General features: G+C 35.5%; 1 protein-coding gene across 1 annotated transcript in view; it reads right to left on the reverse strand.

Annotated features, from left to right (window-relative positions):
* LOC128652509 (pinopsin-like) overlaps positions 1 to 25582 on the reverse strand; it is a 469816-nt gene that overhangs the window by 193639 nt on the left and 250595 nt on the right. Inside the window, exon 3 of the mRNA XM_053705445.1 lies at positions 22908 to 23217. Coding sequence (XP_053561420.1) covers positions 22908 to 23217 — 310 coding nt within the window. The remainder of the gene's footprint in view (positions 1 to 22907; positions 23218 to 25582) is intronic.

Below are 25582 nucleotides of genomic sequence, written 5' to 3' on the forward strand. Positions count from 1 at the left end.
TCCTTTTCGCATGCGTTATAGAGACACTGGCCTGTACTATTAGAAAGAATGAAGCAATCCCTGGGATCCAAATACATAACACCACACATAAATTATTACTATATGCGGATGATGTTCTGTTTTTCTTACCAGATCCTATCCTCTCAGTTCCCAACTTGATGACTGAATTTGACACATTCTTTCATGCCTCGAATTTCCTCATTTATACCACTAAATCGGAGATGCTCACGGTTCACTGTGATCCTGATTACCTACACCGCCTCGCACAAAAATGCCCCTTTCGTGTACAAACAAAAAATGTAAAATATTTAGGCATCTTTATAGCAACATCCAACCAGGAAATGTTCAAGGCTAACTATGATGCTCTGCAGAGGAACATCACAGACGATCTCTCTTCCTGGAGATCTAAAAGCATTTCATGGTTGGGCCGGATAAATTCGATCAAAATGAACATACTCCCTAAGGTATTATATTTGTTGCAAACACTCCCTATTCCCCTACCTAAGGACTTTATAACCTCATTACAGAATAACATTTTTTACTTTATATGGGATAAAAAGAAAGCGAGAATTAACAAAACCCTAATGTGTTTACCTGTAGATGAGGGAGGACTGGGAGTCCCTAATTTAAAGAAATATAGACAGGCGGGTTTTTGCAGAGAGTTGTGGACTGGTTTAGGAACTATGAGACTAAGAGGTGGGTGGCACTAGAACACGACATAGCAGGAAAATCACATCTGGGAACGATATGCTGGCAACTAACACCACATTTATCGATAGACTTCAAACAGAACAATATATTAATGGAAACTCTATCAGTATGGAAGGAAACATTGAGGGAATACCCGAACATCACCTCACAATTTTCCCCGCTCACTCCTCTTACAGAAAATTCTGAACTACCTATAGGCCTCTTACAAAAAATTAAAAACATAGACCAACCCCTAAGAGCTTTACTGCTGTTACATTTAGGAAACGAGACAAGACTTTTCACTCTAACCGAGTTGATGGAGAGAGGCTTGACCTTCTTTAAGAATTGGTTTTCTCTCCATCAATGCCATTCCTATATATTCAAGCACCCTGATAAACTTAATCTTCTACGAACCCTCACATCCTTTGAGTCTCTGTGTCACTCCGACTCCCCCGCTAGAAAGACCCTATCTTTAATATATGCAATGCTTCAAAAACCTCCAGTAGGGTACACTCCATATTATCTAGATAGGTGGAGTAGGGAACTAGATACTGAATTGTCTATAACTGATATTTTCTAAATGTTTACAAATGTTACTAAAGTTTCAGTGTCTAGTAGTCTTATAGAATTAAATCTTAAACTAATACAAAGATGGTATCTTACTCCAACGAGGATTAACAAATTGTTCCCTTTAGCCTCTCACAAGTGTTGGAGGTGTGGGGGGGAGCAAGGGACCATGATACATATATGGTGGAGGTGCCCGATGATAGCACCGATCTGGGCTTCTGTGGTTAAAGCGACAAACACAATAACTGAGCTGACACTACCATAGACCCCCACATTTGGATACTCAACATCTTGCCTGGCAAACTTCCAACACATAAGAAAAAGCTGATTTTTACTGCCGGCAATAGTCTAAAAAAACTGATTGCAAAAAATTGGAAGTCTCAATATATCCCAAACATGGCCACCTGGTATTCCCAGTTTCAATTCATAATGTCTCTTGAAGAATATGCTTATATGAGAACTAACAGGAGAGATGTGCAGATGTGCAGATGAAGGTCATGTGGGAATCATTTATTGGAAACATACGTATAGTTGTTTAGACATCTGGGGATGGTAAGATAAGGTTGTATTAAGAGCAAAAATGGATTTATAAGTTGGGTAAAGTGTCGAACAAGAGTTAAGGAATATATTGATAACACAAGAACTTTGCAAAGATGACATGATGAACATGGTTATACTAAGTTAAGTTGTTTTGTTTAATGTTTGAGCAAATCAAAAACGTAAGTTTCTGTCCTTCTAAAATGTATACATCTCAGTATTTTGTAATGTGAAACAGAAGCTTCAATAAAAAAAAAAAAAAAGAAATAACCAGCCACTTGTAATAAATGAGTGCTCCACTTGTAATCTAGCCCTATACCAGACTCTACACAATCCAAGCATGATTGATATACACCAAAAGACCAGAATGAAGTTAATGATATTATTCCATAAATTAGATATAAGATATAAGCCACTTCACTGGGTTTTTCCAGTTTTATACGCAAGCTATTGAACTCTGATCTTTCCAGGTTTGTTTTTCCCGCAGGAGATACTCAAAAGACACCACTGGTAAAAAATTTTACCCAGACTTGCTAGCTTTATATCCTCATGCACTTTAAGTCTATATCCCACCATGAATAAACAAGTAGATGCAAAAATGCTGTCAATAGCTACGCTAGGATTTTTAATTTGCTATCAGCGACCTCTTCAGACACAGCTGTTATAAACATGTAGGACAGGTCCACCATAAAGCAATTATTATTTGGGATAAAATATAAACCTTTTCACTGGGAATTATGTTTATCTTTCCTTCTTCTGAGCACAACAATGTACTATTTGCTCAACAGTCCAAAATCTGTGTTTACTTTTACCCAGATTTAGCGGCTATATATCCATTCCACCCTTATATCCATTCTTAATCTCTTCTATACTACCTGCAAAATAGGGCGGGATTGGAATCACAGCAGGCTATGGTTACCTGTGCAAAAGTCTTCACTGGGATTACAATATCATTTTAGAGTATAATGTCCTCTTTTAGACCCAGACTTATTACTATGTACCAAAGAAAAACAACTTTCAGATTGATTTAAGTAGGACAATTATTCTTGTCTAGATGTTGTCCATAGCTTCACTAAGATTTTTAATTTGCTACTAACACCTGCGTGCCAGCCATAAATAATGCAGACATGAACAGCATATCCATTTTGGTTGTGCTTATTATGCAGAATGTAATATAAGCATCTTCACTTTTGGTTTTATTATTCTATCCTTTTTGTTTATTTTAAAGGACAGGGATACACTGATTACTCTGCAGTCCCAGATCTACCCTGTTTTTACCCAGACTTAAAGGCTATATATTCCATTTTTCCTTTATATCCTCTCTTGATCTCCTTTATGATACAGGCAGATTCATACTGCGCATACAAAAGGGATATAGTAACCTTCCTGTTCCTTATGCTAATATTCAGATTTAGCCATGAGGGTACAGCAGTAATAAAAACAATGCAAGATTCTTAACTGGGACTACAAACTTATTTTAGCCTGTTGTATCATCTTAAAAAAATGACAAGGGAATGCGGTCCGTCCAGTGTAAAGTAAAATCCTTTATTAGAACATCTTTGAAAGAGCAGAGCCCATGGAGTAGTACAAAGGGGTGTTGTGTGTCAGTTAGGCTTACGCATTTCGGCGTAAGCCATAATCATAGCCTGGTGGACTACATTTCCTTGTCCTTTTTTCTATGGTTACATTGCCAGAGGGACAGCCGGTTTGCTTTCTATTGGACCCCAGGCTGTATGTGATTTCTCTGTCACGTGGGTAGTGACGTATCCGGAAACGTTGGATGTGGGCGCATTGATGCTTTGGCAAGGATGGCAGACAACGCACTCTAAAAGGATCAATAGAGCCTTTGAGGTAGCAGATTCGTGAGTGGGCTCGGCAGGGTCGAGTTTGTCACTGTATCACGCTCCATTTGTGCCTGGATGTCCTGTACCGGTGAGAGGAAGGTGAGCCTTTTGAACGCAACTGCTTGGGGACCCTCTTGACGATAAAGTTTTAGAGGCAAGTCGTCATTTGGACCGCATTTGTGGGCATTGAATCTATTGTATAGAGATACAGCATTTCTGCTTTTCCATTCAGTATCATCTTTAAACCCAGACTTATAGCTATACATCATAGAGTGTGGAAAGAAAACAGCTTTCACATTTAAATAATTGAAGCAAGCAGTCACTTATCTGTTAGATGGTGGGATCATGTTCTCCTTTCGGTGACTTAGATATCCACATGGGTTTATATGGAGTGCTGACCCTGCTACAGAGCAATGTGAAGCAGATGCAAGCCTTTGGGGAGTAGTGGTTATTACTTGCGGATTCGTGTAGCTCCTGTCAGCTCTCCTCTTAGCTGCGACTTCACTGCCGCGGAATGATACACTTGCCCAGCTCAGAGATGGGCCTACAATTTGTCTACCTAGGGCTTGTCAGAAGGGAGCGCTGAACTTCGCACTCTCCCGCAAGGCCCGCCCACGCTAAGTCCCCTCCCCGTGAGGTTATTTATGAGTCATCACTGATTGGCTAAAATGCAAGTCTGTCAAAAGAACTGATATAAGGGGGCGGTCTGCAGAGGCTTAGAAAAAAGGTAATCACAGAGGTAAAAAAGTACATTAATATAACTGTGCTGGTTATGCAAAACTGGGTAAAGGGTAATAAAGGGATTATCTATCTTTTTAAACAATACAACTTCTGGAGTAGATTGTCCCTTTAAGGGCAGAATAAAAAGAGTTCAAGATGCATTTGTAGTGAAGAAAGTCAGCTGAACACTGAGATTTTCTCCAATGTCGCAGAGTCTTCCTGAATAAAAATTACAAAATGAATTATTTTACTCAATTTCAGCATAATAATACAATGTTAGTGAGAGATTAAAGCTGGTTAACAATAACAAGGTGAGTGAAAGTTCAATGGGTGGACAATGCAAAATGGAGATAATTAAATGTGGCCGAAATCACATGTATAAAAGAGTAGCAGAATAGTGAAACACAAAGGGGCAGTGATATAAATTAGAACTTTACAACATATAGGTGATTACTTTATATTCAAATGATGCAAAAACTTAATACAAAGATAATAAACATTATATGATAAACATTATCATCAGACCGCTGCTTCTTACACTCTCCACCATTTCTGTTTTGACTGAGGGTAATCACTACGAATACTTTTGCTCGGGTGATTGACAGGCCCTTCACTCATGCATTTAGTCGCACATGAGAAGGTAGCAGCATTACACACTTATTGGAGTGTGTAATGGTACATACGATCAGTGAGTGAACAGGGCCCGCTGCCCATATGCCGTGAAGGTGTGCGGACAAGTTGTCAAGTTGAGAACCTTGTCCGCACACTTTTTTAATATATGGTGCCCAAAGTCTGAAACTGATTTGTATTAAATAAATGAATACCTTGGAGTATAAAGACTCACTACATCATTTTTGAATTTAAAATTTTAGTGTTATTTTGTTCACAAATTCATTTGTATTCATTTAAAGATCATTTAAACTACTATGAGAATGGAGTACTCCTTGTACTTTCCATTTTGTATCACCCACTCTGACCTGGCATTAAGATTTATGAAGTGATTCATTATGAAAAAAATATGTATGCTTGTCAGATTCACTGAAATATTTGCTAATTACTTCACTTTGGTCTGAACTTTAAACTTTCAAGACACTACTCATATTTAAGCAGAAATATATTATACTTAACCTTCTTCTGCCTCTGATCGTTATGACAGAGCACATAAGTCATTTAATGCATACAATAACCTGAATTTTCAATTTATTATATTTTCAGAATGGATTTTATATGCAATCATTACTAATTTATAATAAAACTTGTTAATCATAAATAAATCATACATAAATAATTAATTTTACAATATTTTCCCATCACATACAATTTTGTAAACCGTATTTGTTTTAAATATGTGGATTTAAATATAACAGATTTTATGTGTTTAAATATGCTTATAATTGGAATCACATTTTATTTTTTACTTTTTTCCCTCATCAAAATATATAGCTGATGGAAATTATACTTATATAAAGTGATATATTTTGCCAATATACAAATACTTTGGACAGTTTTACAAATATAACTCTTAAAGTAGAAGTAATGTTGAAAGACTTACGCCTAGATTTAGAGTTTGGCGTTAGCCGTCAAAACCAGCGTTAGAGGCTCCTAACGCTGGTTTTGGGCTACCGCTGGTATTTAGAGTCGTGTAGGTAAGGGTCTAACGCTCACTTTCCAGCCGCGACTTTTACATACCGCAGATCCCCCTACGCCATTTGCGTATCCTATCTTTTCAATGGGATCTTTCTAACGCCGGTATTTAGAGTCTTGGCTGAAGTGAGCGTTAGAAATCTAACGACAAAACTCCAGCCGCAGCAAAAAGCCAGGAGTTAAAGGTCCACTAAACCCAAAATCTTTCTTTCATGGTTCAGATAGAGAATAGAAATTTAAACATTACAATTTACTTCTATTATTTATTTTGCTTCATTTTTTAGATATCCTTAGTTGAAGAAAAAGCAATGCACATGGTGAGCCAATCACACGAGGCTTCTATGTGCAGCAACCAATCAGCAGCTAGTGAGCATATCTAGATATGCTTTTCATCAAAGAATATCAAGAGAATAAAACAAATTAGATAATATAAGTAAATTAGAAAGATGTTTAAAATTGCATTCTCTTTCTTAATCATAAAAGAAAAAATGTGGGTGGCATGTCCCTTTAAGAGCTTTCTGGGCTAACGCCGGTTCATAAAGCTCTTAACTACTGTGCTCTAAAGTACACTAACACCCATAAACTACCTATGCACCCCTAAAACGAGGCCCCCCCACATCGCCGCCACTCTATTAAATTTTTTTAACCCCTAATCTGCCGACCGCACACCGCCGCCACCTACGTTATACTTATGTACCCCTAATCTGCTGCCCCTAACACCGCCGACCCCTATATTATATTTATTAACCCCTAATCTGCCGCCCCCAACGTCGCTGCTACCTACCTACAATTATTAACCCCTAATCTGCCGACCGGACCTCATTGCTACTATAATAAAGTTATTAACCCCTAATTCGCCTCACTAACCCTATAATAAATAGTATTAACCCCTAATCTGCCCTCCCTAACATCACCGACACCTAACTTCAAGTATTAACCCCTAATCTGCCGACCGGACCTCACCGCTACTCTATTAAATTTATTAACCACTAAAGCTAAGTCTAACCCTAACAATAACACCCCCCTAAGTTAAATATTATTTTTATCTAACGAAATAAATTAACTCTTATTAAATAAATGAATCCTATTTAAAGCTAAATACTTACCTATAAATTAAACCCTAATACAGCTACAATATAAATAATAATTATATTGTAGCTATTTTAGGATTTATATTTATTTTACAGGCAACTTTGTATTTATTTTAACCAGGTACAATAGCTATTAAATAGTTAATAACTATTTAATAGCTACCTAGTTAAAATAATTACAAAATTACCTCTAAAAGAAATCCTAACCTAAGTTACAATTAAACCTAACACTACACTATCAATAAATTAATTACATAAAATACCTACAAATAACTACAATTAAACCTAACACTACACTATCAATAAATTAATTACATAAAATACCTACAAATAAATACAATTGAATAAACTAACTAAAGTATAAAAAATAAAAAAAGAACTAAGTTACAAAAAATAAAAAAATAATTTACAAACATTACAAAAATATTACAACAATTTTAAGCTAATTACACCTACTCTAAGCCCCCTAATAAAATAACAAAGCCCCCCAAAATAAAAAAAATGCCCTACCCTATTCTAAAATTAAAATAGAAAAGCTCTTTTACCTTACCAGCCCTTAAAAGGGCCTTTTGCGGGGGAATGCCCCAAAGAATTCAGCTCTTTTGCCTGAAAATAAACATACAATACCCCCCCAACATTAAAACCCACCACCCACATACCCCTAATCTAACCCAAACCCCCCTAAAATAAACCTAACACTAAGCCCCTGAAGATCTCCCTACCTTATCTTCACCACGCCGGGTATCACCGATCCGTCCAGGCTCCGAAGTCTTCATCCAAGCCCAAGCAAGGGCTGAAGATGTCCATGATCCGGCTGAAGTCTTGGCCCAAGCGGGGGCTGAAGATGTCCATGATCCGGCTGAAGTCTTGGCCCAAGCGGGGGCTGAAGATGTCCATGATCCGGCTGAAGTCTTGATCCAAGCGGGAGCTGAATAGGTCCATGATCCGGCTGAAGTCTTCTATCAAGCGGCATCTTCAATCTTCTTTCTTCCGGATCCTTCTTCACCGACGACTTCCCGACGAATGACGGTTCCTTTAAGGGACGTCATCCAAGATGGCGTCCCTCAAATTTCCGATTGGCTGATAGGATTCTATCAGCCAATCGGAATTAATGTAGTAGGGAATAAGAGTATAGGTCACACCCGGTTATAAGCCGCACCCTTAAAGTTTGGTGCAATTTTAAAGAAAATTTAATTTTGGTGCCATTAGCATTACTAAGTGAAAAAAGGCAATTTTTATGATAACAGTAAATTAGAAATTGTTTAAAATTGCCTGCCCTATCTGAGGGCATTGCAGAAAAGCTGGGATACAGATGAGGAAAGCTTAGGGGAGGGGGGAGCTTGCTTTATTTTGGGGTTTTTATGATGGGGAATCTGTTGAGGTTAAGCAATGGGGGATTTGTTTAGAGGTTTTGCAGTTGGGGGTAGGTCTAATGGGTGTTTAGATTTAGGGAGTTGTTAAGCAAGAAGGGGAGCTTGCAACTGAGGTGATCACAGTTAAAGGAGTAAAGGTGGAATGGGTCAGATATTTTTTTTTTTTGCAGGTGGGAAAGGTTGGATTAATAGCAGTGAGGGAGCTGAGACAGTGCAGTAAGTGTTAACAGCAGTGGAGTAATTAAATATATAGATAAGTCACTGTTTTACCAATAAGGCGTTTAATCACAAGTGGACGTTCGCTGATTACTGCCCACACTTATGTGTTAGATGCTACATGATACATAATACTGGTACATTACCGTTGTGTTGCACTTCAGGGAGTAGGGTCCACCAGCAACTATGGTATATTCACCAGCATCACCACATTGTACTATCTGCAGCTCCAGGTGGCTCTGCATTCCCTTGACAGTCGGAATCAGCACTAGCCAGCGCCGCTCTCTGTGACTGACTGCCGCGCTGCAGACTCACTCAGTCAGGACTCAGGAGCCAATAGGTAAAGATAGAAAGCCAAAACAATCTATAAAATCCCTGAATGTAAAGATTTAAATTAGGGTAAAAAAGTACGGCCTATACTCGGGACAATACAGTATTTAAAAATATATGTTTATGTTTAAAATAATAGAAAGCATAATTAAATACCTTTCAGTCTATAGATATATGCAAGGCTTTAAATAATATGCATTGTGCATGGCTTTGCATATCATTTAAACATTGACCCCTAAACTGTCATAACCAAAAACTAACTGTAGAAGCTAAGGCCTTGCACATAAATATTCAATATTTAAAATGATGCATCTTTATGTAGAATGCATATTGTTTTAAATATTTGCAAATAAATTAAAATGTAATTAATGTTGCTTGTTGTGTTTTTTATTTATATTAATAACAGTATAATTAAAATTATAGTTCTACAAAACTGCATGCCTGTTATGTAAAAATGTAATGATACTGACTACAATAACATTAATATATATTAACATATATATATATATATATATATATATATATCTATATATATATATATATATATATATATATATAGATATATAGATATCCAAAATTCCAGATCTTACCCACAAGTGGAAAACTGCCTGGGTGCAACTTTAAACAACAAATAGTAGCCAAAATGAAGTGCACGCACTCTCAGGTCTTTCACAGCAAAAGTTACTTTATTGATGTAACGTTTTCGGAGGACTTGCCTCCTTCATCAGCATGATGAAGGAGGCAAGTCCTCCGAAAACGTTACATCAATAAAGTAACTTTTGCTGTGAAAGACCTGAGAGTGCACTTCATTTTGGCTACTATATATATATATATATATATACTGTATGTTATCACTAATAAACACAGCAACCTAAAATTAATACAATTTAATGTATATGCAATACTTAAAGCATTATGCAATATACATCCATAACAGTTTAAATATTGAATATCGATGCAAAGCCTGACTACATTATATCTACTATATTTGAAATAAAATGCACGTATAATGTATATTACTTTAAGTATTGAATATATAAATTATAATGTAGATATTCTTGCTTGATGCATTTATTATTTTAAATATACATATATTTTTAAAATAGATATTTATGTGATAAAAGAAAGTTGCATTATAATGATAGTATTATATAACTGCATGCCTGTTATGTAATAAAACAATTGTAATATGAATGGCTTTTGTAACATAAATGTATACGGCTAGATTACGAGTTTTGCGTTAGGAGCTGTGCAGTGCTAACAAGCAGTTTTTTTCTCACCGCTCACTTACCTACAGCGCTGGTATTACAGGTTTTTACAAACCCGGCGTTAAAAGGCAAGAAGTGAGCGTAGAGCACAATTGAGCTCCATACCGCACTCCAATACCAACGCTACGTAAAGGGACACTGAACCCAAATTTTTTCTTTTGTGATTCAGATAGAGCATGAAATTTTAAGCAACTTTCTAATTTACTCCTATTATCATATTTTCTTAATTCTCTTGGTATCTTTATTTGAAATGCAAAAATGTAAGTTTAGATGCCAGCCCATTTTTGGTGAACAGCCTGGGTTGTCCTTACTGATTGGTGGATAAATTCATTCACCAATAAAAACGTGCTGTCCAGAGTTCTGAACATAAAAAAGCTTAGATGTCATCTTTTTCAAATAAAGATAGCAAGAGAACGAAGAAAAATTGATAATAGGAGTAAATTAGAAAGTTGCTTGAAAATGCATGTTCTATCTGAATCACGAAAGAAAAACATTTGGGTTCAGTCAGTGTCCCTTTAAGTCAGCGGTGAGCTGGTCGTACATGCTCGTGCACGATTTCCCCATAGACATCAATGGGGAGAGCCGGCTGAGAAAAAAAAACACCTGCCAAAAAGCAGCGTAAATCTCAGTAACGCAGCCCCATTGATTCCTATGGGGAAACACATTTTATGTTTAAACCTAACACCCTAACATGAACCCTGAGTCTAAACACCCCTAATCTTACACTTATTAACCCCTAATCTGCCGCCCCCGACATCGCCGACACCTACATAATTCTTATTAACCCCTAATCTGCCGTTCCGGACATCGCCGCCACCGACATTATACTTATTAACCCATAATCTGCTGCCCCCAACATCGCAGACACCTACATTATATTTATTAACCCCTAATCTGTCACCCCCAATGTCGCCGCAACCTACCTACACTTATTAACCCCTAATCTGCCACCCCCAACGTCACCACCACTATATTAAATTTATTAACCCCTAAACCTAAATCTAAGCCTAACCATAACACCCCCTAATTGAAACATAATTTAAATAAATCTAAATAAAATTACTATCATCAACTAAATTATTCCTATTTAAAACTAAATACTTACCTGTAAAATAAACCCTTATCTAACTACAATATAACTAATAGTTACATTGTATCTAGCTTAGGGTTTATTTTTATTTTACAGGCACGTTTGTATTTATTTTAACCAGGTAGAATAGCTACTAAATAGTTATTAACCATTTACTAACTACCTAGCTAAAATTTTAAGCAACTTTCTAATTTACTCCTATAATCAAATTTTCTTAATTCTCTTGGTATCTTTATTTGAAATGCAAGAATTTAAGTTTAGATGCCGGCCCATTTTTGGTGAACAGCCTGGGTTGTCCTTACTGATTGGTTGATAAATTCATCCACCAATAAAAACGTGCTGTCCAGAGTTCTGAACATAAAAAAGCTTAGATGTCTTCTTTTTCAAATAAAGATTGCAAGAGAACTCAGAAAAATTGACTAATAGTTACATTGTATCTAGCTTAGGGTTTATTTTTATTTTACAGGCACGTTTGTATTTACTTTAGCTAGGTAGAATAGTTACTAAATAGTTATTAACCATTTACTAACTACCTAGCTAAAATAAATACAATTTTCCCTCTAAAATAAAACCTAACCTAAGTTATAATAACACCTAACACTACACTACAATTAAATAAATTACCTACATTAAATACAATGAAATAAATTAAATTAGCTAAATTACAAAAAACAAACAAACTCTAAATTACAGAAAATAAAAAACAAATTACAGATCTTAAAACTAATTAAACCTAATCTGATAGCCCTATCAAAATAAAAAAGCCCCCCCCCAAATAAAAAAAAAACCCTAGCATAAACTAAACTACCAATAGCCCTTAAAAGGGCCTTTTGCGGGGCATTGCTCCAAATAAATCAGCTCTTTTACCTGTAAAAAAAATGCAAACACCCCCCCAACAGTAAAACCCTAAAAAAAGACCTAAACCTGCAAGACTTGTAATAGCAGCGGTAGGGAAAAAGCAGCGTTAGGACCTGTTAACGTTGCTTTTTTACCTTACCGCAAAACTCGTAATCTAGCCGATAGTTATGCTTACAATAAAAACTATAACAAGAAAAAAGAAATACTTATTCATTTATATACAACTGTTAAAACAATATGCATCATACATAAAAATGCATAATATTTTAAAAATTATAGATAAATGCACTATTATTTTTTGTAACAGATTTTTTTAATTGTAATTTAGGGGGTTTAGTTAGAGGGGGGGTTTAGTTTAGAGGGAGGGTTAGGTGTTAGGTAGAGTAGGGTTAGATTGCGTTTGGGTTTAATATTTTTTATTTTCAAGTAATAGATTTTTTTTCAAAAGTTACTTGGGGTTTAGTTTAGAGGGGGGTTAGGTGTTAGGTAGAGTAGGTTAGGTTAGTTTGTGTTTGGGGTATGTAGTGGTATAGGGGTTAATAGTTTAGATACTTGTGGTGGGTATGTTGCAGTATAAGCATTAATAGTTTAGATACTTGCGGTGGGTATGTGGCAGTATGGGGGTTAATAAGATAGTACTTGCGGTGGGCTAGTGGCGGTATAGGGGTTAATAGCATAGATATTTGCAGTGGGTATGTGGCGGTTTAGATATTTATTAGTGTAGTGTTAGTTTGTGATCTTGGGGTACTACAGTTTAGGGGTAATAAGATTAGTGGTTAGGCACAGTAGATATAATTTAAAGGATCCTTTTACTATACATCGCTATTTATGGGTGGTGATGCTGGGTGTTATTTATAGCCAGCATCGCCGATCAATGGCATGTATAGTAAACGCTTCTCAGCAATGACGCTATGAAAGGAGCTAGGAATATTTCAACAGGCTCACTTAACATAGCGGCGGATCATTTGGAATATTTTGCGCCTTATAGAACTTTCGATCATTTGGGCCTTAGACTTCAATGGAGTGTGAAAACTGCAAAAAAAAACATACTCGTGCACTAACCTACTGGGTATATTAAGTGCTAAACCTGACATGAAATATTAATATTTCCCATTCCAATGTTCTTCCCATAGAAGAATATGTTCTATTTATTCTTAAATACATATTTTAATATATATATATATATGTATATACCAATATCTGTATATCTATAACTATAGATATATAGGTATTAATATGTATTTTACATGAACAGTATCAAATATATATATAGTCCAGAGGAATGACAGCACTCACTGGATTTCAATAAAAAATAACTTTTATTCGAAAAGTATAAAATAAAGTCCCATAATGGGACGTTATACTTTTCGAATAAAAGTTATTTTTTTATTGAAATCCAGTGAGTGCTGTCATACTTCTGAACTATTCATTTTTTGACCAAGCACCCTGGAATGTATTTACCCCAGCCTGGGGTTTGAGAGTGCTTATCCTTTACTTGGACTATATATATATATATATATATATATATATATATATATATATATATATATATATATATATATATATATATATAGATAGATAGATAGATAGATAGATAGATAGATAGATATAGATAGATAGATAGATAGATAGATAGATAGATATATTCTATATTCTATGTTTATACAATAAAGTATCTTTAAATTTATAAAAGAGTGCTGACTTCCCTTACTTTTACACCAAGACTCTCATATCCTAGGTGTCTACCTTCTATGTTTTTTAGAATAGTTTCTTCTGGGTCTGCACCAATAACGAATACATATTTCTTGGTACATATATGTGTTGAGCTAGCCTGCAACTTTAAAGTAAATATTCTAAGTATTATTTAGAATACTTTACAGTATGTTTAATCATTTTTATTAAATCTTCACCTGGCATCACAGCAAGAAGGCAGCAATACGCTAGCTGCATTTATCATTGCACGAGCTGCTTCTTGTGCAATGCCTCCCCCTGCTTGAATGCGGCCAATTGCGCTCGAGCAGGGGCTGTCAGATTGAGAAAGAAACTATATCGTTGGCTTAGTAGGTTAAGAAGCAGCGGTCTGATAACTGCTGCTTCTTATCTATCCGCAGCAGGCTCAGAACTACCATTGGTGCAGCAGGCGTGGTGGCACCAGCGCTCAAGTGGAGGGGGAGCCCATAGCAGCCAGTTTATACATAACAATGTGCAGAATGTGTGCAATTCAATGCAGGGGAGCCTTTTTATTAGTGCAGGCTGCAGGTCTAGCTATCCTCAAAATCATTATACAGAGCAGCATATATATTATTAATATTGCTTACTAGAGAGTTACCTTTAGGGAGGGGCCCAAAAAAAATTGCACTTTGGACCTCTGTTGAGTAGGTACGCTTCTGAGCAGGCTCACTCCAAAGCTGCATTTGCAGATTCTTAAGATAAACAGTGTTACTTGCATAACAACATACCTTTCTGCTAAATAAAATATAGTATATTAACCATAGAGCAAGCTCGGAGAGTAATACAGATCAGCTAGAGCATATTCGCCACTAGTGAGTAAAACGTTGCTGTTAACTTAGCGTCTATATTGTATTGTAAATATATTTAACATAATATATACTGCCTCATGGGTGTCCGGAGGGGGTGGGGGCAAGAGGGGGCCCCCTGCAATTTGCAAGCACACAGCATTTGATCCAGGTCACTGTAGATGATATTATTAGGGCCATTGGTGCAGGTACAGAGGTCCCAGTGACTGCCAAACTGTTTATATATGTTTTGACCTCACATTGCAGCTGTACAGATTGTAGCACAGCTGTTTGACTGTCATTTCCAGTGCTGTTTTAGCACAGTCTGCTTGTTCCCTTATTCTAAAGTTCTGCAAAATAAAGTGAGTGCTTGCTTCTGCTTGCTATTGTACAATAATCCTCAGCACCCTGGTACATTGCATTTTGAAATTTTGAGTGCAGCTGTGGACTAGATAGATGGATAGATTTACTCCTATTATCAAATTTTCTTCATTCTCTTGGTATCTTTATTTGAAATGCAAGAATGTAAGTTTAGATGCCGGGCCATTTTTAGTGAACAACCTGGGTTGCTCTTGCTGATTGATGGATAAATTCACCCACCAATAAACAAGTGCGGTCCAGAGTACTGAACCAAAAATAGCTTAGATGCCTTCTTTTTCAAATAAAGATAGCAAGAGAACGAAGACAAATTGATAATAGGAGTAAATTAGAAAGTTGCTTAAAATTGCATGCTCTATCTGAATCACAAAAGAGAAAAATGTGGGTTCAGTGTCCCTTTAACCATTTATAATTTACCTAAACGAACATTATTCACAAAAATATATTTCTGAGGACATGAAGAAAATTGGATTCCCTAAAACTAAATTAATAATTATGCTTTTTTTTCTACTGCTCCAGAAAGCTTGTCATGAATCCCACAGAAGGAAGAAATTTGACCCTGCAACATTAATATAATGTCCCTAAATTACCATAACAGAAAATATTCACAAGGCTTCTCAAGGGTTATGTTCTTAAAATAGTTATTTGTATGCAGATATTTTGCAATTTGGTGCTTAGATGCTGATATATACTTTGCAAATATAAAATTACTTTAATGACCCTTTAAATATTTTAGCAACTATAATTTAAACTTTTTTTGTGCAGAAATATTTAACATATATATAGGTTTCTGAGTAAATATCTATTTAAGGATTATCCATCTTTGGAACAACACAAAGAATTCCAATTTGACACCCACATAACATTGATTTGTTGTTTTGAAAATTATTGTGCAGAATTGCTGATAAAAGTTTCACACATTGTTTTTCCTAGTGGGTAGGAAGCAGGCACAAACATCATCAGCTTATAGAAAATAACATTTAATTTGATGGTGGATAAAATATACAGAACAAAGTAAGGGTTAGATTGCAAGTGGAGTACTATCGTTTACGCTCAAATCCATATTACAAGTGGTGCGCTGTTTCAACATTTCCTCGTATTACAAGTTGAAAGTAAATGTGATTGCTCAAACACAATCGCATTTACCACAACCTTAAAGGTTGCATAAAGAGTTTGTCCGGATGAAACAGTGGCACTTAACGTCACTATAAACCCCTAAACAGCCACCACCCACATCACAAACTACCTATTTACACTATTAACCCCTAAACCACCACACCCCCACCACAAATTAAACATCTACACTATTAACCTCTAAACCGCCAGCCCCTTATCGCAAACTAAACATCTACACTAATAATCCTTAAACCACCAACCCACCACATCGCAAACTAAACATCTACACTATTAACCACTAAACCACCAACCCATCACTGCAAAGTAAGACACTAACATCTAAAGCCCATAACCTAACACCCCCAAACTTAAACCAAAATAAACTACCCCTACCTTTACCTAAAAAAACCTAACTACCTTAAAAAACTAACCTGTGAAATTAACAAAACTAATAAATGTTAGCTTTTAAAATAAAAAATTCTAACATTACCAAAATCAAAAAGTCTTACATTTACAAAAAATAACAAAGTAATTACCAGAAATAAAAAAGATTTACAACCTATTCTAATACCCTAAAATGAAAAAATAATAATTCTACACTAAACTACAAATAGTCCTTAAAAGGGCATTTTGTAGGGCATTGCCCTAAAGCAATTAAGCTCTTTTTCCAAAAAAAACCTACAACCCTTTCATTCTATTTCATTTTATTGGCTGATTTGTAGGGATGGGCGAATGTTTCGCAACATTCAAAAAATTAAATGAATTTTAACACATTCGTTCGTTCAAATCGAATTTTGAATGTTTACATAACATTCTAACATTTGATTTTCGAATGTTCGGTTTCGAATTTTATGATTACATTAGAAAATATTATTTTCGAAAAATTTGAATTTATATTTGCAATAGTATGTCTAATGCTTTCTTTAAATGTAATATTCAAATTATGCAATATTCTATATAGAAACATTCAAAATTATATATTTGTATCTATTATGTATCAATTTACTAGATTCCCTCCCTACAACATGAACTATTGAACTTCTGAATAGTATTTGTTAAATAGAATGTTAAATTCGATATTTCGAATGTAGACATTCGATATAATTATAAACATTCAAATTCGAAAGTGACATTCGAAAACTGTAAATAGCATTCGATTATAGAGTTTTTAAGAATATTCGTTCTTATCAACATTCGGATTTATAGTTCGAATTTCGGTAATCACATTCGTTCTAACATTCGAAATTCGAAAATTTACACATTCGCCCATCCCTACTGATTTGAATTTAAACATTCAAATCAGCCAATAGGAATGCAAGGGTACCCCTATATAAAAGGGGTACCTCACATTCACAATTCAGTGTGCAGCTGGGGACTGCATGAAGAGGAGCGCTGTGTTACAACTCTGAAGATGAGGACCACCGCTGCCTCCACCACCGCTGCCACCGTCACCTCGATGAAGATAGACAGCTGCCAGATGAGAAGATAAATGAAGATGGAGTGCTGCTGCCATCATCTTCAGTGAGTACCATCTTGGTGTTTAGTGATAGGTCTTTTATTTATTTTTTGGGTGTTATTTTTTTAAGATTGGTTGTTTTGATTTTTTATCTGGGCTGCAAAAGAGCCACTTTGTAAATTAGTTTTTTTTTAGATAGGGTTATAGGTTTCTTTTGGAAAAATAACTTAATCGCTTTAGGGCAATGCCATACAAAAGGCCATTTTAAGGGCTATTTGTAGTTTAGTGGTAGAATAGTTCGTTTTTTTTATTTTGGGGTGGGTTTTTTATTTTGGGGTATTAGTATAGGCGTAAATCTTTTTTTAATTTTGGAAATTACTTTGTTATTTTTTGTAATGTAAGACTTTTTTATTTTTGGTAATGTTAGACGTTTTTATTTTAGTAATAGTAGTTTTTTTTACAATATTTTTTGGTAATGTTAGGAGTTTTTATGTTAATAGTAATGTTAGGATTTTTTTATTTTAAAAGTTAACATTAGGTTTAATTTATTATTTAAGCAACAAAAGGTATTCTCTTACATGGGGTCCTCAGAAATAGAACATACAACGTTTCAAACTTGCAATAGGCTCTTAATCATATATACATGAATAAGAGCCTATAGCAGGCTTGAAACGTTGTATGTTCTATTTCTGAGGACCCCATGTAAGAAAATAAAGGTTCTTTTTAAAATTCTTGGAGGCTGGAATACCGTTTGATGCTTGGATCATACCTTTGGACTTGGCAGGTCCTACATTCCGTGCCCCACAAGCCTAGGAATTGGTGTGCTGTTTTCTAAACCCTTTTTTAATTATTAATTTTTATTTCACAGGTAAGTTTTTTTTTTAAGGTAGTTTTATTTGGTAAAGGTATGAGTAGTTTATTTTGGGTTAAGTTAGGGTGTGTTAGGTTATGGGGTTTAGATGTTAGTGTTTTATTTTGCGGTGGTGGGTTGGCGGTATAGGGGTTAATAGTATAGATGTTGAATTTGCGATGTGGAGGGCAGATAGTTTAGGGGTAAATAGTGTAGATCTTTATTTTTGATGTGGGGGGCTGGTGGTTTAGGGGTTAATAGTGTAGTTTAGACTTTGTGATATGGAGGTGTGGTGGAACAGGGGTTAATATTGTAATATGAATTATTGCAATAATTCATATGACAAATCCACTTTCAACAATATTTAGAACTGACCTTTAAAGTGTAAAATTCATTTCTGCAATTCTCTTCACTTAACATCTTTAAAAAGCTAGCCCATGATTTTTTTTTTTTTCAAGCAGTTCTTCTAAAGCTCAGGACTGAATTCACATCTCGAAAACCCTTGAGAACAGAATACAATTCCTAGTAACTTGCAGGCATGCTTACTACCAGGGATAGGCACAGACCAAGGCTGTGGCGGACATTTTCCAAAGTACAGACCTTAGTGAAGGACACCAACGTACATTTCAAATTACTGAGAGTGTAGTGGATGCATAGTGGAATAGCCATCTAGCAGAAGTGGTAGAGAAGGGCAGTACATGAAAAGTGCTGCCCTGTACTATGCTTCATTATAGAAACCAATTAACTAGTCAGGACAGTTTCTTTATAATCCCTCCCTCACTGGATATCCCCTCTGCAGCATACCAATGCTCCATACAGCATGGGCAGCACTTTGCATGTACTGCCCATCAGCAAGCAGAAATACAATATGTATCTGTGGTGAAGCAGGACTGAATTCCACATGAGTACAAGCAGGGCTGAATTGTTACCAGCTCTCCTAGATCTATTCCCAGCCGAGAGCCTGTTTTAACCTTTCTCTCTCCCCTGTGTGTTCTCAGCATGCAGACCCTCTGGCTGCTAAGACATTCACTGGGGGGCTTTGCAACTCCTGATAAAAACCCACCCACCTTGATGTTAATTGCATGATCATTATGGTTGGTCACTTACTTGGTTAGGTAAGGTTTGTCACAGTATGCAGCGGTCTTCTACACACAGACACCAGCACCATGCTGCCGCTCAGATCAAAGAATCAGGACGGGTCACGACTCACGGGTGGTTGACACAGGCTGCACTGCAAGCAGCTTGCTTCTTCCCTCTCTCTCACTCACTTTCCCGCTACTGAGCAGTGTTTCGTGGGCGTGGCCCCAACCCTGCGAAACGTGGGGCCGCGTGCGTCAAGGAGGAGTCAGAACCAGCATTTATTTGTCCTACTCGCTCCCCTTTGCAAAACGGGTGGCAGACACTACAAGGGCCAGTCACGGACACCTTGCCTATCCCTGATCACTACAAGCATACTTCTGCATAACTAGACTAAAGCCCCCCCCCCCCCACGTGCCATGTCCAATTCCACACTTTAATTCAAGACAATCAGCTGTGATTTGTAAAGTAGTGTTAGTTAATGAGTTAGTTAAATTCCTTTGGTGGCCTCTAGTTAGCTGCCTGCTTTCTGTAATGTCAAAGTTACAGTACCATTGCTTATACATCACATCTCATGCATGATACCACTGCCATAGTTTAAAGAGACAGTCTACACCAGAATTTTTATATTTTAAATAGATAGATAATCCCTTTATTACCTATTCCCCAGTTTTGCATAACCAACACAGTTATATTAATATACTTTTTATCTCTGTGATTACCTTGTATCTAAGCATCTGCAGACTGCCCCCTTATTTCCGTTATTTTGACAGACTTGCAATTTAGCCAATTAGTCCTGACTTTAAGTTTATTTTGTCATTGTATGTTAAAAACTCTCTAGCGCATCTATTAATTTCAATAGATATTGCAACCGCTCTAATTAGGGCTGATATTACAAATTGAAAGTGATGTGCGAAAGCCCAAATAGTGCTAAAACAACTAGCACGACTTGAGACCTGATTTAAAGGGTAAGGGTTAAAAAAAAGTCACAAAATACATTCATTTATTCACACTTTTAATAAAAATATCATTTTGATATTGGAAAAAAAAGGTTTAAAAAGGGTTAAAAAAAAAGTATATGGTATATGGGAAGGTGATTAACTGGAAAGGGCACCAGTGTATATAAATATGTCTATAAATGTGTGGACCTCACTGACGAGGCCCAAAAGAGGCCGATACAATCGTTTGGAGTTGTTATTTCCCTTGTTAAGAGGAGAATTGCCTTGTATTTTGCACCTGGACTGACCTTGTTAGGCGGGATAAGACTGATATACTTCATTAAAGTTTTCATCTGTGAAAAGCACAATTGGGCTAAAAGAAGCTACTCCCAGGTGGTAACTGGGCAATAGAACAAGCCACTGAGCTGTTCGTTTCTGGCAGACTGATTCTGTTTGTATATGATCCAGAAATAACAGAAAATTTGATTTCAGACTTATGATGATTTTAAAAACCATAATGTTTTTTATACAAAATTTAAGCTAAAGTTTTTAGCTAAAGTTTCTAAGGTGTTTAGGATGGACCAAGGGTCAAATTCATTGTATGATGTCATTATAAATTAGTCACTGCTAAACATTTTATTAAGATCTAGGACAGATTAGGAGATAAAGTATATTATTACTATATATTATTACTATTGGGAGTTCCAAAAACAATCATGCATTAGAGCTATACTGGAATTCCCTAAGAATACAAAGATTTTAACACCGGGTACCGGTTCTGTATAAAAAGTTAAGTACATATCTATATAGCAGCAATTAAACACTGTTGCAAAAGATTTGCTAGCTAGCAAGTATTTAAAATTGTTATTTGATTAGCATAAATTCATTATTTTAAAGTCTAGTGTCAAACTACTTGTAAACATACTACTGTAATCAATTAAGTCATAATCAAGCAATCACTGTGTACTATGTTCTAGGGTTAGATTTCTATTTCCTTTAGGATGCTTTTCAGCCGCTGTGGTGGAAGTTGAAAACCAAGAATTTTCAAAATGTAATTACATGAAAAGCAGTCAAAATAAAGTTTTTGTATGATGCATAATTAAGCATTTTATGGGACATTCAATTTTGAACTTAAATGGACACTAAATCCAAAATGTTTCTTTCATGATTCAGGTAGAGAATACATTTTTAAACAACATTAAAATGTACTTATATTATCTAATTTGCTTTATTCTTTAGATATCCTTTGCTGAAGAAATAGCAATGCACATCAGTGAGCCAATCACACAAGGCATCTATGTGCAGCCACCAATCAGCAGCTACTAAGCCTATCTAGATGTGTTTTTTTAGAAAAGGATATCAAGAGAATGAAGCAAAACAGATAATAGAAGTCAATTAGAAAGTTGTTTAAAACTGCATGATATTTCTAAATCATGAAAGAAAAAATTGGGTTTCATGTCCCTATAAGGTCATTTAACCCCTTTGGTTGCAGTTTTTAAGTGATACAATGTCACAAAGGATTTAGCATTTTCAAATTCTCAGTACTTGAAATGCACCCTGCTGACGTCTCAAGGCTATTGCTGCTACATATATTTTCCTAATTGGCTTTAACTGATAACAGCTGCAAACATTTCACTTTATATTAACATTATGACCATGACTAACCTTGTTGTCTGCAGACTAAAGCCCAGATTGTCTCCTTTAAATAAGGCAAATGCTTAGTGGTTTGGAAATTGATAAATAATTGCAGTAAAAATAATGTTAATTTGTTTTAAAAATGTTTAGACTTGGCTGATGTGTTGTTCTATACCAACACAAGAGAAAAGTTTTTGATTTTTTACAAGATGTTTACTGTCTCTTTAAGAATGCACAAAAACTCTTGAATGCAATCCCCCCCCCCCCCACACACACACACACACACCACTATAAGGCAACCAATCGCATGAAAGAAAAGCCTGTCAATCACTCAGAATTAGCAATTTTAGAGTGATTAATCTCCACCACTTGTGAGGTGTCGGAGAGGATAAGAACTGCTTCTAAAATGTGTGAGCTTGCACTGCAAGGTCCCAAAAACTACATTTGCAGTTTAATAATATTTTTCTCAAAATGTGCAATACATGAAAAGTGCATATAAAGGAGACACTTTTAATAAAACTGTATTTAAAAAAAAAATGTGTTTTATATTCAATGATAAATTATACGTTTCTAACAATAATTTCAAAGACCCACATTGCTAAAAAGTAGCAGGTTTAGTATAATAATGGGAAACCATTTATTGGAAATAGGTTTATCACAATATCTAAGAAAATGACAAACGAAGTTAGCGGCTCACCTGTTTTACAGCATACAGAAGTCTAGCGTAGCAGTACACCATTACAAGAACAGGTATGACCAAGCAGAAGATAAACAAGCAGATTATATAGGAAACAGATTCTCTGGATTCCGAGGTCCAGCGTACTGAACAGCTTGTCCTTGCTCCTTCCAATCCATATCTGCTCCATCCAAGGAGAGGTGGGCATGTCCATAATAAAGAATACACCCAGGTGCTTCCTACAGCAAGCAAGGCTTTCTTAAAATCTGGGCCATTCTTGTTATATAAGGTTAGAGTTGTGTATCTTTCATATGAAAGGATGGCCAGTGATGTCAATGATACAATGCCTGCAAAAAAGAAATACATCTGGTAATCACAAGGGTATAATTTGCTTAGATATGAAATACAAAAAGCGAATGAAGTAAACCCATGTTGCATTAAATTATATAGAATGCAGACAATGGTGTTATGTGACTACCTGTTGATTACTGGCAGAATACAATACTTTTTTCTGTTGTGGCTTAAATATTAAATAGATTAGTGAATATTTTTTATGTTCTTCATGTAAATTACTGATTTATTTGCAGAAATAATATGTTTCTACCTAAGAAACTGTAACAATACTTTATTAGATGTGACTTAAAGGGACATGAAACCCCAAATGTTTCTTTCGTGATTCAGATACAGAATGCAATTTTAAACGACTTTCTAATTTACTTCTATTATCAAATTTTCTTTGTTATCTTGGTATCTTTTGTTAAAAAGCCGGGCTGTAAGCTCACGAGCGTACATGAGTCTGGAATACTATGGAAGCAGTTATGCAAGAATGGGAACAAAGAAAATTTGATATTAGAAGTAAATTGGAAACTTTTTTGAAAATGATATGATCTGTCTGAATCACAAAAGACAAGTTTTGGGTTCCATATCCATTTAAATACATCTAATGCTAGCACATATCCGTTCTAAAAGAGAAACCATATAATTTAAGTATTTAATAAACATAAGTTAATAACGATGCCATAGGTTCCAATCTGTTAGCATTTGATGTGCAAATACGGTTTACTTTCTCCTCTAGGACATTCCAATGCTCCAACACTGCTGTTGTTTGTATTAGCTATACATTCTGAATGCCTGGATTTCCTGCACTTGTGTTGGGTAAATATAGCCACACCGATAAGAAATTGGATTTTGCTGACAAACACAGAAGCAAAAAATAAGCAGCCAATATGAGAGTAAAATATGATCACCTGCTGATGCAGTATTGATGAAGACTGTATTTTTGCATTGAAATCTTTTCCACTATACTAATAATAACAAATGCATGTGCAAGTAATCTTTTTATGTAATTGTCTGTACTTTTATAGTCAACATTTCTAAAGCTCAATTAATTAATTGCAACCATAAAAGAACATTTAGATAATTACATTTTATTTGTGCATGTTTTGTACTTTAAGGGACAAATTCCAGTCAATAGTTAATATTATTTATCACATGAGCAATAGTATAGTGCACGCTACAATATTCATGTCTGCTAAAGTGGAGGTATAATTTCCCTCAGGTAATAATGTATATGAGGGCCTATTGTTAACTAAGAACTTGTAATATCCAATTGAGTTCTATTGAACACAAATAATTCACTGTAATAACTCACTGTGTATTATCAACTGGGGTTGTATTCTGGCCCTACATGTGTGATTTTACTAATATAAGTGTGAACTGCACATGTACACAAACTTAAAAAAGCTGTCTGAAAAGCTTAGATATGTCCTGTGAAGTAGGTTTCCAAGAGATTAAGGATGTTAAGATAACTAGAAATAATGAGAAAATGTGTTTTTTGATGAATTGGAATACTGAGGGCATTAAAGCAAAATATCCGAAGAGTTAAAGGGACAACCTAGACCCAATACTTATTCTTTATTACTTATGGTTACATACCAGACAAGCATCTTGCAACTGGTTCCACATCTATAAACTTGTAAGAAGTGCATGAAACGTTTAAATAATAGTTTGTTAGTAGCCAAAAATGGCCGTCACGCTCCGCCCACAGCTTTCTTCTTGGCCAGTTAGCTGTTTTCTTATATGACAGTTAAGCAGTGCTCGTTTGATATTTTTCAGTTAGATATTTAAATTGCACATGCACAAATCAGCATGTGCAAGTAAAAAAATGTAATAAGAGTCAATCATGATTGGCGAAACTTTAAATACCAAAATATCTATGCCATAGGTGGGCGGAGCTTGGCGGACATTTTTAGCTTCTAACAATCAATTAATATGTAAATGTTTCATATACTTCTTACAAACTTATAAATGTGGGACCAGTTGCAGGATGCTTCTCTGGTATGTAACAATAAGTAATAAAAATGATGTGTTGGGTCTAGACTGTCCCTTTAATGAGCTGCAAAGCCATGAGGAGCCTTTAGAAAACCTTGCAAAAGCTGAATTTACTGATGAATTGAAATGGCCTCAAATTTGAAAGACCTATCTAAAACCTTGTGGAATAACAAGTCTAACAGTTTGCAATATGATTTCAAAGATTAGTAAAGGGATATTGCACTCATGTTTTCCTTTGTTCATCTAAAAAAATGTACTGCAATATATGTCCCTGCTACCTTTTACTAATACAGCTCTGGCAGCTGGTTGTATTATTAATACCTGTATTATATGGGTACAAATATCCTATAAAATGGTACATTATGATGCTCACCACCTCCT

This window comes from Bombina bombina, chromosome 3, assembly GCF_027579735.1.
Source record: "Bombina bombina isolate aBomBom1 chromosome 3, aBomBom1.pri, whole genome shotgun sequence".
In the NCBI taxonomy this organism is placed as follows: domain Eukaryota; kingdom Metazoa; phylum Chordata; class Amphibia; order Anura; family Bombinatoridae; genus Bombina; species Bombina bombina.